Genomic DNA, 13,685 nt, shown 5'->3' with positions numbered 1-13,685 from the left:
TTTGGGGGGATAACTTTAAATGGCGGCTCTGATCTAGTAGTTATTCGGTAAATGGCGATGACGGCAGAGCGGTACATTAAATTCTTGAACCGCATGCTGTTCTATTTGCTGAAAATATGGGTACAAAATGTATCCTTCAGCAAGATAATGCGAGACCGTACATAGCCAGGATAGTGCAAAATTATTTGACTACCCACAATATTTAGGTTATGAAGTGGCCAGCGGAAGTCCAGATTTAAATCCCACTGAAAACATTTGGAATACACTCGTGAAGCGCTTGAAGGATCGTCAGCCACTAAGAAATCTACATTTTGTCGAGGAAGTTCTCGTAGAAGAATGGAAACAACATCTAGATAAAGACGGACGTTTTGCAGAAGTTCGGCAAGTTAGAGGAGCCCAGCTATTAGTTTTGTTTTAAAATAATATTTAGCAACGCTGTTATTAAAAAAATAAATCAAATTTTTCACATTCTCACTTTTTTTTTCTCAAGATAATTTACAGTTTAGTAAGAAAAATTTTGCTGTATTTATAGCGAACATTTATATAATCATAAAAGGAATTAGTTCAAAACTACGAACATATTTATAAGTGGCTCCTTGTTCGTTTTGATCAGTGTACAACTTTAAAAATTATTTAAATTAATTCTAAAAAACTCAATTTTAAAATGATTGATACTAAAATATACAATAAATATAATTTCTCTTACTATCCATACTTTTTTTCTTTTAGACAAATGCTTCAGCACATCAGAACCATTCCAGAACTGATCCTCCTAGGAAATAACTCACCTAATCTAAAAAGAATACCTGTTTTTTCCTTTCTGGTACGGCATCCTAGAGGAAGCTTTCTTCACCACAATTTCGTGTGCGCTGTTCTCAACGATGTCTTCGGAATTCAAGCGAGGGCAGGATGTCCCTGTTCTGGAGCATATGCCCAAGAATTATTGGGAATAGACCAAAGCTTAGCAGATCAATACGAAAATATTATTTTAGAAGATAGGTAAAGTATAGTTTTTACTATGGAAATACGAGTATATGATTTTATTAATTGTATACAATACCTAAGTATCTCAAAATTTTTCTACTTTCAGTTAAAGTTTATCTCTCTAACTACGACTAAGCAGATTACTACTTACGTGTATTATTAAACGTGGTACTTAAAAAAAATAAAAATCTATTTTTAGTTTCCAAAAACCGGATTTAATTTGACGATTAAAAAACCATTTTTGTTAATTAGTTGAAACCATCAAAAAATAAGCCACCAATTTCTTTCATGACGGTGGCTTAACCCAACTTAATCTTATATGGTTTGCCAGTTACGTAGAATATGATGTATTTCGGATTTCTTATCAAATTGTTGTCTTTTATCATATTGCCGCTTCCACTGACCACCTAATGCAGCTGAAATTGAAGCATTATTGGAGTTTTAGCGTACATTAATAAACGTCTTACTTTTATGAACTTCTTTTTTGCCTGTATTTGTCTTACATATACACGCCTGCTTAATCCGTTAAGTAAGAAATTATTTTCTTCTTCTCTTTTTCTTTTTATGTAGGCATGACTCTGTCTCTTGCCGTCTTTACTACTCTAGTCATTCGGCTTATATGATCATTCCATTCTACTCATCTACTTACTCTGTCCTTGATGGTGTCTACCTTGCATCTATTTCTACTTTGTCCCATAGTGTTTTACCATCAATTTTGTGTTTTCATCTCTGCTGTTTCTAACCTTCTTTTGGTCCTCTCTGTGTCAGGTCGTATTTCTGCTGCGTATGTTATTATTGATCTGATGATTGTTTTGTTAATTCTGCCTTTTATTTCTTTTCCGATATTTCTATTTCTGCTTTCCGTAGCTAGATAATGTGATGCCTAGATATTTAAACTCAAACACTTGTTCTTTTGTCTGACCTTCCAGATCCAATGTACATTTCAGTAAATTTGCTGTATAACCATGCATTTTGTCGTTTTTTGGGGAAATTAACATGTTACATTTTCTGGCGGTTATATTAAATTGGTGCAGCATACGTTGTGAATCATCTTTACTTTGAGATAGTAGTATTGCGTCGTCTGCATAGCAGATTATTTTAAGTTGTTTCCCTCCCATTAGGTGTCCTTTTTTTAGTTATTTTTTTATTATTTAATCCATAATAGTGTTGAACAATAAAGGACTCAGGGAATCTCCCTGTCTTCTCCCAATGCCAGGTTCAATAGAGTCAGTTAGTTCTTGTACTTTTACTTTTATTGTGTTATTTTGGTAGATATTTTTGATCCTTTTGATTATTCCTAAAGGTATGTCTCTTGCGGTTTGTTGTATTCTAATGAAAATGAAATTATTTTTATAGTATAAAACAAATTTTTTATAGTATCTAAGATATGACTAAAATACATTTTAAGGCATTTCTGGTGTATACCTGCCGCAAACTTACTGTCCTATTGATACAAGGCTGTCCCCTTTGTATGTGGGGTTTACCTATAAAATATCTTTTTTTTTTGTTTTGATAAAACGTAAAATAAATTTTGAAATAAAATAAAAACAAATTTTGAAGATACAAAAATATAGCAGTAACTTTATGTAAAAATTGTTTCCGAATTTCCCAACCAAATATTCTTTTCGACCTATCCTCAGGTTTCTATGGTTTAGCCCAAGAACTTTTTAAAGTCCTTTAATGCTTTTTTTCTTTGTGTTTTCTGGCATATATTGTCACTGTTATTTGGTTCAATAACATTGTAATCAATGACATATTTATTGTGGTTGCATTTGGTAACAGCAATTTGGTTTTTGCTGTCGAAATAATAACCATAAGGGCATTATTTCTTCTTTATCATTATTTTCTTCGATTCATATTACGATGAGTAGTGTGATTTTCACTAACGGTTCCAGTTTTGCGAAATATTAAATTTTTCAATTGGACTAATCAATAATTCGTAGCTAGTAAAAATGTAAAAAAATATTTCGTGACTTGTGATTTTCTACTGAAAATAGCGTACTTTTTATGACACTAAAGCAAAACTTAAAGTTAGGAATTGAATTAACCATTTAACGCATACTGTTGCAGAAGTACAACATAGCAAATTACACATCCTATTATTCTGTGCGTTTACAATAACATGCTTTATTGCATGGTGAGATATTCGTACAACAGCTCATTCACAGCTGAACAATATCGGCACCCGCATTTCACAAATAAATAAACTGAGTTGACATTTAGCAATTATATCTAACCTCAAACAAATCATTATTTTCGAAACTCAATTTCAATTGTAGAAACTGGCAATTGACGAACAATTATGTTACCTATACAAAAATGCCCCATTTTATGAAACAATACCTACCTATGAAACCCCATAAGTGGGGATTTAAACTGTTCGTATTGTGTGGTGTAAGCGGTTTTGCATATAAATATGAAATATATTCTGGACAAGAGAATCATGTAGCTCGTAGAAATATATCAGAATCAGATCTGGGAGTTCAATTATCAACGATACTGCGATAACTACTACACTACTATTGATCTGTTAGTGTATTTGGTCCAAAACGGAATTTTAGGTCTTGGAACAGTGCGGCGAAACAGAATTCCTGGTTGCAAATATCTACAGAAAAGGAAATGAAAAAAGATGACCGAAGAACAAGCTATGAGTTTGTATCTAGCTACAAAATTATAGATATAAGTTCCATCGTATGGAAAGCCAATCACGTGATAAATTTATTGTCTAGTTTTGGTGGACAGCAGCCAATATCCTGAGTCCGGTTGATAAACATTCAAAATCCACTAAAGAAATAAGCTGCCCATTCATTGTCACCGAGTATAATAAACATATGGGCGGAGTAGATTTACTTGATGCATACCTAGCTTGATGCGACATAGCTGGACACAAATACTTTAAGCTACATGGAGGATTCGATTAGGTCAAAAGACTATTATTATAGACTGTTATTCTAGACTTATCAAAGGTATTTTGATAATTCTAGAATAACTCCGAGTATAGCAAAACCGAAACTTGTTGCTTCCATATTATAAACAAGAAAGCACGCCTACAAGTTATTTTAAGAATATCGTTCTTCCATTTAGTCCTACACCAAAATTTTTAGGATATCACCTTGTAGAATATTCTGCTGAAACTTGTTGGATCGAGTAGATTCCAGTATGCATCCAACTTTGGCCTTTCCGCAACACAGTACTCAATAGTTCTTATGTCCACAAAGTAGGCAGAGTCCTCAATCAAACAATGCGCATAGTCAGTGGATGCGTGAACAGTACTCTACTTCAAGGGTTCTGACGAGAGATGTGGAGCCAGTCTTTACTTATGAGGCATGCGACAAATTGGAGCGTAACGACAGACCATGTATTATGTATGGAACAGCAAACTTAGTGCCCAATATACCAGATATATTTTACGGCTTCATGATATTCTTTACAGTTATTCCTCAAGCAGTTTCATGAATGCAAAACCTCGACATCGAACTGTGCTTCTTCTTAAAGTGCCCTCTCCTCAATGGAGGTTGGCTACTACAATTTTAAAATCTTCTCTATCTTCAGCTGTTCTTATTAGCTGTTCAAAATTTAGCCCTGTCCATTGTCGGATGTTTCTGAGCCACGATAGTCTTTTCCTTCCTAGGCCTCTCTTTCCCTCGATTTTTCCTTTCACTATAAGTTGGGCATATTGGTACTTATTATTTCTCAGTATGTGGCCTAGGTATGATGTTTTTCTAACTTTTACTGTGTTAAAAAGTTCTCTTTCCTTGCCTATTCTATGCAGCACTTCTTCGTTTGAGGTATGCGATGTCCATGAAATTTTGAGCATTCTCCGGTAGATCCACATTTCAAAGGCCTCCAATTTATTTACGGTTGATGTTTTTAGGGTCCACGTTTCAACTGCATATAGAAGAGTCGACCAGACGTAGCATTTTGATAAACGTAGTCGAATTTCGAGTTTTATTCGAGAATCACAAAGCAGTTTTTTTATTTTTTCGAAAGATTTTCTGGCCTGTTCTATTCTCGATCTTATTTCTAGATCAGGATTTAGGCTGCTATCGATCCAACATCCCAGGTACTTAAATCTATTGACCTGTTCTAAAATGTGCCCATTTATTGTGCAAGGTTGAGGTACGTTTTGATTTTTTCGGATTGACATCACTTTGGTTTTTTTAATGTTTATTTTCATACCAAATTGCTCACAGGTCGAGTTGGTCTTGTCGATGAGTCGTTGTAGACCTACGTCGGAATCCGCAATTAACACTGTATCATCGGCGTATCTGATACTGTTGATATTTACGCCATTCACCTTGACTCCATCCTTGGAATCCTCCAATGCTTCTTTAAATAGAAACTCGGAGTAAAGATTAAACAGCAGAGGCGACAGAACACATCCTTCTCTAACTCCCCTCCTAATTTCTACTTCTGCGGATGTGGAACCTTCGATCCTAACTCTGGCGTTTTGGTTCCAGTACAAGTTTTTTAAGAATTTGATGTCTTTTCCATCTAAACCGACTTCTTGCAAACGTTCTAATAGTAGGTCGTGTCTTACTTTATCAAATGCTTTTTCGAAGTCTATAAAGCATATAAATATATCTTTCTGTTGGTCGTAGCATTTTTGGGCGAGAACTAGTAAACTGAACAGGGCTTCTCTCGTTCCCATGCCGGCTCTGAATCCAAACTGATCGTCTCCGATGATTGTTTCGCACTTTCTATAGATACGATTATGTACGATTTTTAGTAGGACTTTTACTGCATGACTCATAAGGCTTATCAGACGGAACTCATTGCAGTGTTGTGGGTTTGGCTTTTTTGGTAGTGGGATGAATATTGACTCCAGCCAATCTTGGGGTATTTTACCTGTATCATAAATGCGATTGAATAAAAGGACAAATATTTCGATATTTTCTTCGCTGATTAATTTTAACGTTTCTGGGTATATTCCGTCTGGACCTGGGCTTTTATTTGTTTTAAGATGATTAATTGCATTTATGATTTCAGATTTCAGAATTGTTGGCCCTTCGTTGTTATTTTCCAATCTTGGTTCTTCTCGTATGTCGTGAAAAAGAATTTTAATATAGTTTTCCCATTCTTTCAGTTTGTCTTCCGTTGATTCTAGCAGTTTGCCATCCGTGTTCAGCATGGTGTGAAAAGTCGTTCTCTTGGTAGTCGATGTAAACTCTTTTACCTTTTTATGTAAATTAAAAAAATCGTGCCTTTGTTGTAGTTCTTCTATTTCCACGCATTTTGTTTCCAGCCATTTCTCTTTTGCTTCGGTTATTTTTTTTCGAATTATTCTATTTAGTCTTTTGTATTCTCCGTCCTTGTCATTTTTTCCTTTGGATTCTCTTCGTTTGTTCATTAATTGTAAAATCTCTTCTGTCATCCATTCCTGTTTGTTATTTCTAGGTGTTACTTTTGTTACTAGTACTGTGATTACTTCTACCATAGTTATAATTATATGTCGTTAATTATAAGATAAATAATGAAAAATAAATAGTTTGCCATTGATAAGCATAGTTTTCGCTTTCCTTGACAAAAACTTTAGCATATCTAATGAAATAAATTCTTCAATTATGAAAAATTAAAATTATGGTGAGCAATTCTGAGTCTTTAATATCTAAAATTATTTCTACTTCTTCTGAAACGTCTTGCACCGTAGTAGCTCCCAGCCCTTCGTCGTTGATTCCACCCTCATTCGTCAACTTATCTTGGAAGAAGCACCAACATATGCTCTTCAATAGTTTTTTCTGAAAGCACTCTACTCTTATTCGCTAGTTCTGAAAACTTCTTTTATCGGCTCTAACATGCTCCAAAAACCCTTGTTGTCATTTCTTAAGTAATTCCCTTATTGTACCAGCTTCCTAATTATAAGATATTATGTTTAATTAAAAAAAGCAAAATGAAATTTTTTTACAGTAAATTTTATATTATAGTTGTTCAATAAATAATAAAAGTAGCCACAATAAAACACCACAAGGACTATTATAGTTCACGAAATCAATTGGATCAGTACAAAGGTAGATATGTCGTGACAAGTGTTAGTAAATTATAAAGTACAGGGACTAATTTAGTACAAATAGATTGAGTTCTATTTATTGGGTTATGTTTATGTACCATGGGTTTTAATGTAGTTTCACAATTTTTTCTACATTGGCAAACCATTGCATTGGAGGGCTTACTATTACTGTTGAAAGCCAGAGATGCTATATAGTTCTAAATAAATCTCCGTTTACAACTAAAATAAAACAGGTAAAGCATTAACCCGAACATTTAAAATAATAGGGTCATAGATCTGGAAAAAATAAATTAACGCTCAAATAGGTATTAGAACGTATTGGAACGAGAAAATCGTAAATGTACTGAATCTTTAAAAGAAACCTTTTAAAATATATAATTTTCTGTAGTAATACCAGGTGCTATTTAAGTTCATGACAGTGACATTAACCGACTAAATACATTTATAACTGCCTCAAAACCAACGTTATCTAAATTAATGGAGATATTCTATTTTCGTCAAGTTCAGTGGCACTTATCTAAAAATGTCAGCAAATTGTGACAGATAAATTGGTTAAGGGATTTAATAATTGTTGGCATGATTTTACTGCGTCCTTCATTAATAATATACCTTAGAAGTGTTAAAAATATATTTATGTAAATATTGCCGGTGGCAAATAAAAAGAAATAAAAATCAATATTGATAAATTATATTACACTAAATTATATTAAAGATCCCGTTTTTTTCAGGCGATTGAGTAGTCTAAATCTTGGAGTTGAAAATTCCACCCTGGAGCTTCTGAGACCAGGTTTTACCAGAATAAGTCTTCCATATTTTATAAACGATGCAGAATTGGCTTTCATTATGGAAGCAGTCAAAATGGTGGCCACAGAGGGTTGGAAACTTCTTCCTCAATACGTAGTCGACTTAGAAACTGCCGAATGGAGGCATCATTCTAATGCTATATCCAAAGATAGAAAGTGGCTGTCTTCAATTAGGTATGTGCAATATAAACATGTTTCAGTGTAGCATCTTTTTACTTGTAAGAATTTTGCCGTGAACATTTGTAAAGTTACTTGTATAACTATAAATCAAATTAGCAGTTTAGTCCAGGCGTTATATGTATTGTAGAACACCTTTATTTGGATAAGTCGTATATGATCGTATTTTTTGCTTTAATCGCTTCGAAATATTATTAGAATGATAATTTCACTATGTGGACACCTCAAAAGGTGGGCCCAATTTTTAATCAAACAATTTGTGTTTGATGTTTTATGTTTTCGATAATGATCCTGTCAAAATTTTCAAAGTTTAGTGAACCAACTTTATGAAATAAAGTCTGAATTTAAAAAAATTGTAACTGACTTACATCTAGAGCGGAGCGGCGATAATTGTGTGTACAGACTCTTAAGAGACCTGGAGTCTAAAACTAGCTAATGATAAAATAATATACTATTGAAATATAGGCATAGGGTCAGGCTACCTAATAATTCTGGAAGCTCAAGAGTACGCATTGAGTCTCACTTTTAAACCAGCAGATTTTAGATATTATCCTATATGGGATTAAATCAGAATTGATTGTAATGAAAATTACATTTTATATTTTTTTTGAAGTTTTAATTTCCAATCTGGTGGTAATACCAATTTGAAGAGCTTATACTCATAGGCAGCAGCCACGTTTTGAAGTGAAAACTCTGAGAGATGTTTTTGTACCCGCGAATTGATATTAAATTCTGTGTGCTTGCTACAGTTAATTGTAGATGAGTTGACTTGCTATTAACTCGTAAGTATTGGTATATAATTATTGCGTACTTCTTCTTTCAGTGGTGGTAATCTGATCATGCTACATTCTATCCATGTGTTTGCTACACTTTTTCTTTATTTAGTAAGATGAAGGTTGCTTCTTTGATTTTCTTTGATCCTCTTTTTGCTATTTGTTTCTATCATGAATATTGATGATCTTTCGGTATGTTTTTAATGTGCGATTCATGCTCATTCATCATAGCACTTAGTGGTCTGGAAGTTTCGCCTATATAAAGGATCTTTTTGTATCTATCTCTTCTCGATGGACTGAGTTTAGAGCGTTTATAAAAATAACATGTGTCTTTACTTAATAACAGGCGGTAGTGGTTTGTGTTTAGTGTCATGCCTAGAAGACAATTATGCTAGATAAAAATGATGTGTACTATTATCTCGCTAGGTATTAATGACGGAGGTGTAAAGAACCATGGACTCAACTGTATTAAGTACTTGGTACAACAAGGCATTTGTTTAAAACACAGATCCTAATTTTCGTACTTTTGCTATAAGTAAATGCCGGTCAACTTTGAATCGATTATAACTTCGGAATAATTTGACCAATCTTAATGTAGAGTAGAAAATTCTAAGTAGAAAAAAATTGAAAAAGTTCTATTTGTTTATTAGATTCAAAATTTTACAGTTGTGTACAAAATTTCGTAGGCTCTTCTATTCAACGAATTTCAATTATTCGAATTTAGTTGTCAAGTATTTAAAACTTTTTTTGGTTATTCTGCAAAATTTTGAAAATTAATAACTTTTTTCAGAAATTTAGATTGCAAAATTATTTTGAAATAATTACTTGATCAATTCCGTTGACATTTTATGTAATATTTTTTTATATTCAAAAGATTTTCTGGGTCATGTTTGAAGGTTCTATGTGGCTCTTAAATATCTGAAAAATATTATTGAAAAAAATTAATTGTTGACCCTTTTTAATGGTTTTATGTAATCTTGCAATAATAATTATTATTTTTTCAATTTTCAATTAATTATATCTTGAAGAAAATTTATTTACAAAACTTTTTGCATAACTGCCGAGATATAACAGTAAAAAATAGAAAAAAATATATTTTAATTTTTTTCACAAATTGTTTAATAAAAAAATTTAGCCCAATTTTTTATTTCGAAGCGATTAAAGTAAAAAAATAAGATCTTAAACAATTTACCCAACCCAAAACATATTCCGCCTGATCTAATTCAAAGTTGTAATTATTTTACATAACGATATTAATTTTAAAATGAATTTGTCTATGAGGGATTGTGTTTTGATAAGAATTTCTATGTAATACATTGATTATGTAGATAGCACTGTACATTATTTTACATAACATGTTAGCGTACATATCGTTAAAATTATAAAATATAGAGCACTATAAAATCCTAGAAAATTAAATTCCTAGAAAAATAACATCAGAAAATATTTTTAAGACATAGTGAAGACACTATGTCTTAAAGACAGCGGAATGGCTATTGTCAACATTTGTAACGCTACCAAAAAAACGATCTGCGAAAACGTGCGAAGATTTCCAAACTATCAGTCTTATGAGTCATGCACTTAAAATTTTTCTTAAAATCATACATGCCAGAATTTACAAGAAATGCGAAGAAAATGTCGGTGAAATGCAATTCGGATTCCGCAATTCTATGGGTACACGTGAAGCACTTTTCACCTTACAAGTCCTACTTCAGAGATGCCGCGATGTCAGTTGTGATGTCTATATTTGTTTTATTGACTACGCCAAGGCATTTGACCGTTGTCAGCACCAGAAGATGGTCACCGCACTACAAAGAGTAGGATTGGATGAGAAGGACATTCGGATCATCATGAATTTATACTGGAACCAGCGTGCTCAAGTCAAGGTCGAAGACCAGCTCACCGACCAAGTGAAGATCATGCGAGGAGTAAGGCAAGGATGTGTGCTATCGCCGACTCTTTTCAATATATACTCTGAGGAGATTTTTAATGAAGCCCTCACAAACCTAGACATGGGAATCCGAGTGAACGGTGAATACATCAATAATATCCGCTACGCCGATGACATTGTGTTACTAGCAACCAGCCTAAACGATCTGCAGGCCTTACTAGACCGAGTGCGAACTGTGAGCGTAACATACGGACTGAACCTCAATATTAAGAAAACTAAATTCATGGTTGTCAGCCGTACAAATTTAGATCCCGGCGCACTAATGGCAGGTAGCGACGAGATCCAGAGAGTCGACAGATTCACTTACCTCGGAACTACCCTCAACGTACAATGGGACTACGCTCAAGAGATTAGATCCAGAATTGAAATGGCACGGTCTACATTTATTAAGTTGAGATCCTTGCTGTGCTGCAGTGATCTCAGTTTGGGAACCAAGATGCGGATAGTGAGGTGCTACGTTCTTCCAGTGTTACTATATGGAGTTGAAGCCTGGACACTGACGCAAGCCACTGAAAAACGAATCGAAGCCTTCGAGATGTGGATATACAGAAGGATACTAAAAATATCTTATGTGGACCATGTCACCAACGTTGAGGTCCTACAGCGCATGACAAAAGAAAAAGAAGTGCTTAATTTAATTAAACAACGTAAGCTTGAGTACCTCGGCCACGTGATGCGGAACGAAGAAAAATATCGAATTCTTCAACTCGTTATGCAGGGTAAAGTATTTGGCAGAAGAGGACCGGGACGCCGTCGTATCTCGTGGTTGAAAAATCTCCGACAATGGTTTGGGATGACCTCAGCGGAGCTGTTTCGCAGAGCAGTCAACAAAACCATGATAGCCTTGATGATCGCCAACATCCGGACCGGATAAGGCACTGAAGAAGAAGAAGAAGTGAAGACACAGTGAACATAATGAATGCACTGAAAAAAAAAATGTAAATATAGTGATATTGACAAAGAAGTAGAAAACAGCAGAAAAAAGCAACAAGACTGATGAAGAGTAGTAAGATCTATATTGTATAAAATGCAAACGGTTTTATGCCGTTATGACCTAGAATTACATTTACAAACTCGCACAGGTTATTCGTTTCCAACAGTCTCTTCAAACTGTCACTATTTCGCAATCTTAAAACAAAAAAAAAACATTATGTAGCAAAAGTATAATTATAAATATCTAAACAAAACCTTAATGCAAATCTTGTCAAGTAACTGAGAGACTCAAATGGAGATTTTATTTTTATCCTCAAAATACTTTTTTAATGGTATGCCTTATATCTATATTTCATTTTGGTCGTTTTTCTTTATATATTTGTGCATATATATATATATATATATATATATATATATATATATATATATATATATATATATATATATATATATATATATTTTGTATAATTTGGAAATCTTAACATAACATTTATTTTTAGATATTTGGATGGTAAGATGACCATGAACGAGCGAAGAGTCTCCGGACCAGGTCTATTTCCTCAAAACTATTCCGAATGTCTGCAAACAGCTAGAAATTTATTCAATAGAGCCAGAAAAACGGCCAACAGGAGTCCATATCAGGATCAAGGTATCACATTTGATAGTCGAGGAGAAAAACTTAGATGGTTTATGCTTCAGCACGAAGCACAGAGTATGTTGACTAGTAATGCCCAAAATGTCAAACAGAAAGTTCCTTTCGATCCACTAAATAACTTATTATCAAGAAAACATGAAAAAGAAAAGGAGAGAGATAAAGAAAAGTAAGTTGATTAAATAGTTTTTTTACAATCGACTTGACACGAGAATTACTCGTATTAGGGCGAGGTTGTTCAGGTTATAATATACTGTTTGTCTCTATAATGTAAATGTCTAATTTTCAGGGACTACAGCAGCCCAACTTTACACATGCCACCCAACGGTTCACCTAGACATTACAGTCTTCCTTCCATAGATGATCCTAAAATCCTAACTTGTTCGTCACCAGTGCCATATTTTCTACAAGACGTGAACGGTCTTTATTATCCTCAAATGTCCCAACCGAGTGTAAATTTTGCTGTAGGGGAAGCCGTCAATTCTGCAAATTTGAACCATCTGCAACAGAACTTTGCAAGAGAAAGGTAAAAATATTCATTCTAGATATATTTGAAACATAAACATTAATAGATAAAAACAAAATTTCACTTCATTTTGATATGTAACCAAAATTCACAATCTTTTACAAATATTCTATGGGTTTCAAGTCGGGTTCTATGACTACCCAAATTTCTACTTATGTATAGGTAAAATTTGTAGACACCTACAATGGTTTGTACGTATAGTACTTTCCTAAATGCGATTTTCAATCTTTGAAGCTCAAAAATATGCAAGAACCATAAGATTTAAGCCCTTTTTATCGAAGTAACAATCTCTACAACCCTTGAACGGGCAAAATAAAAGGTATTTTCAAATGGTATGGTTTTTGCAATAACTGAATTATGGGGAATAAAGTTTACCAAAAATTAGTAATCACAGCATTCTTTTTATGGTAGTTTTTTAGTTTTGTGGAGGTACATATACTAAGCATTCCCATAAAAAAGCTTGTAAAACTTTGGTGGTACATATTTATACCATTTTCAAGATTGGTTTTTGTTAGATGGTTTTCTTAGAACCTTTTACATATTAGTGTATCATGCATAGTACTTACGAAGGCAAGATTTGATTTCTTTATGTTTTCACTTTGACACTGGTACATCTCCATCTATTACTTCATCTGACTAGCCTGTTTTTAAATCCTTCTTGGTTTATAAAATGTTTTTTGGAAAAACTTTTTCGTCTGCCGAATTATAGCAACCAAAAAAATCCTGTTAAAAAAAGTAAAAAAGTAAATTCGGTTAGAGCAAGTTCCTCTTTACTTTCCGATAATTTTGAAATATTTTCATGTTTTCGTTCGACAGTCTCATCCTGCAAATGAGTTGTTCCTGATCTATCAGATATATATATATATATATATATATATA

General features: G+C 33.5%; 1 protein-coding gene across 2 annotated transcripts in view; it reads left to right on the top strand.

Annotated features, from left to right (window-relative positions):
• The window catches only part of LOC140439885 (uncharacterized), a 289,969-nt gene that overhangs the window by 258,089 nt on the left and 18,195 nt on the right, over window positions 1–13,685 (top strand). For both annotated transcript variants that reach the window (XM_072530055.1, XM_072530054.1), the window contains exons 7-10: window positions 730–999; window positions 7,720–7,968; window positions 12,129–12,449; window positions 12,570–12,806. In XM_072530055.1, coding sequence (XP_072386156.1) covers window positions 730–999; window positions 7,720–7,968; window positions 12,129–12,449; window positions 12,570–12,806 — 1,077 coding nt within the window. The remainder of the gene's footprint in view (window positions 1–729; window positions 1,000–7,719; window positions 7,969–12,128; window positions 12,450–12,569; window positions 12,807–13,685) is intronic.

The sequence above is a fragment of the Diabrotica undecimpunctata genome, chromosome 4 (assembly GCF_040954645.1).
Source record: "Diabrotica undecimpunctata isolate CICGRU chromosome 4, icDiaUnde3, whole genome shotgun sequence".
In the NCBI taxonomy this organism is placed as follows: domain Eukaryota; kingdom Metazoa; phylum Arthropoda; class Insecta; order Coleoptera; family Chrysomelidae; genus Diabrotica; species Diabrotica undecimpunctata.
The sequence above is the reverse complement of the archived record's forward strand: the minus strand, read 5'-3'. Positions and strand labels throughout refer to the sequence as shown.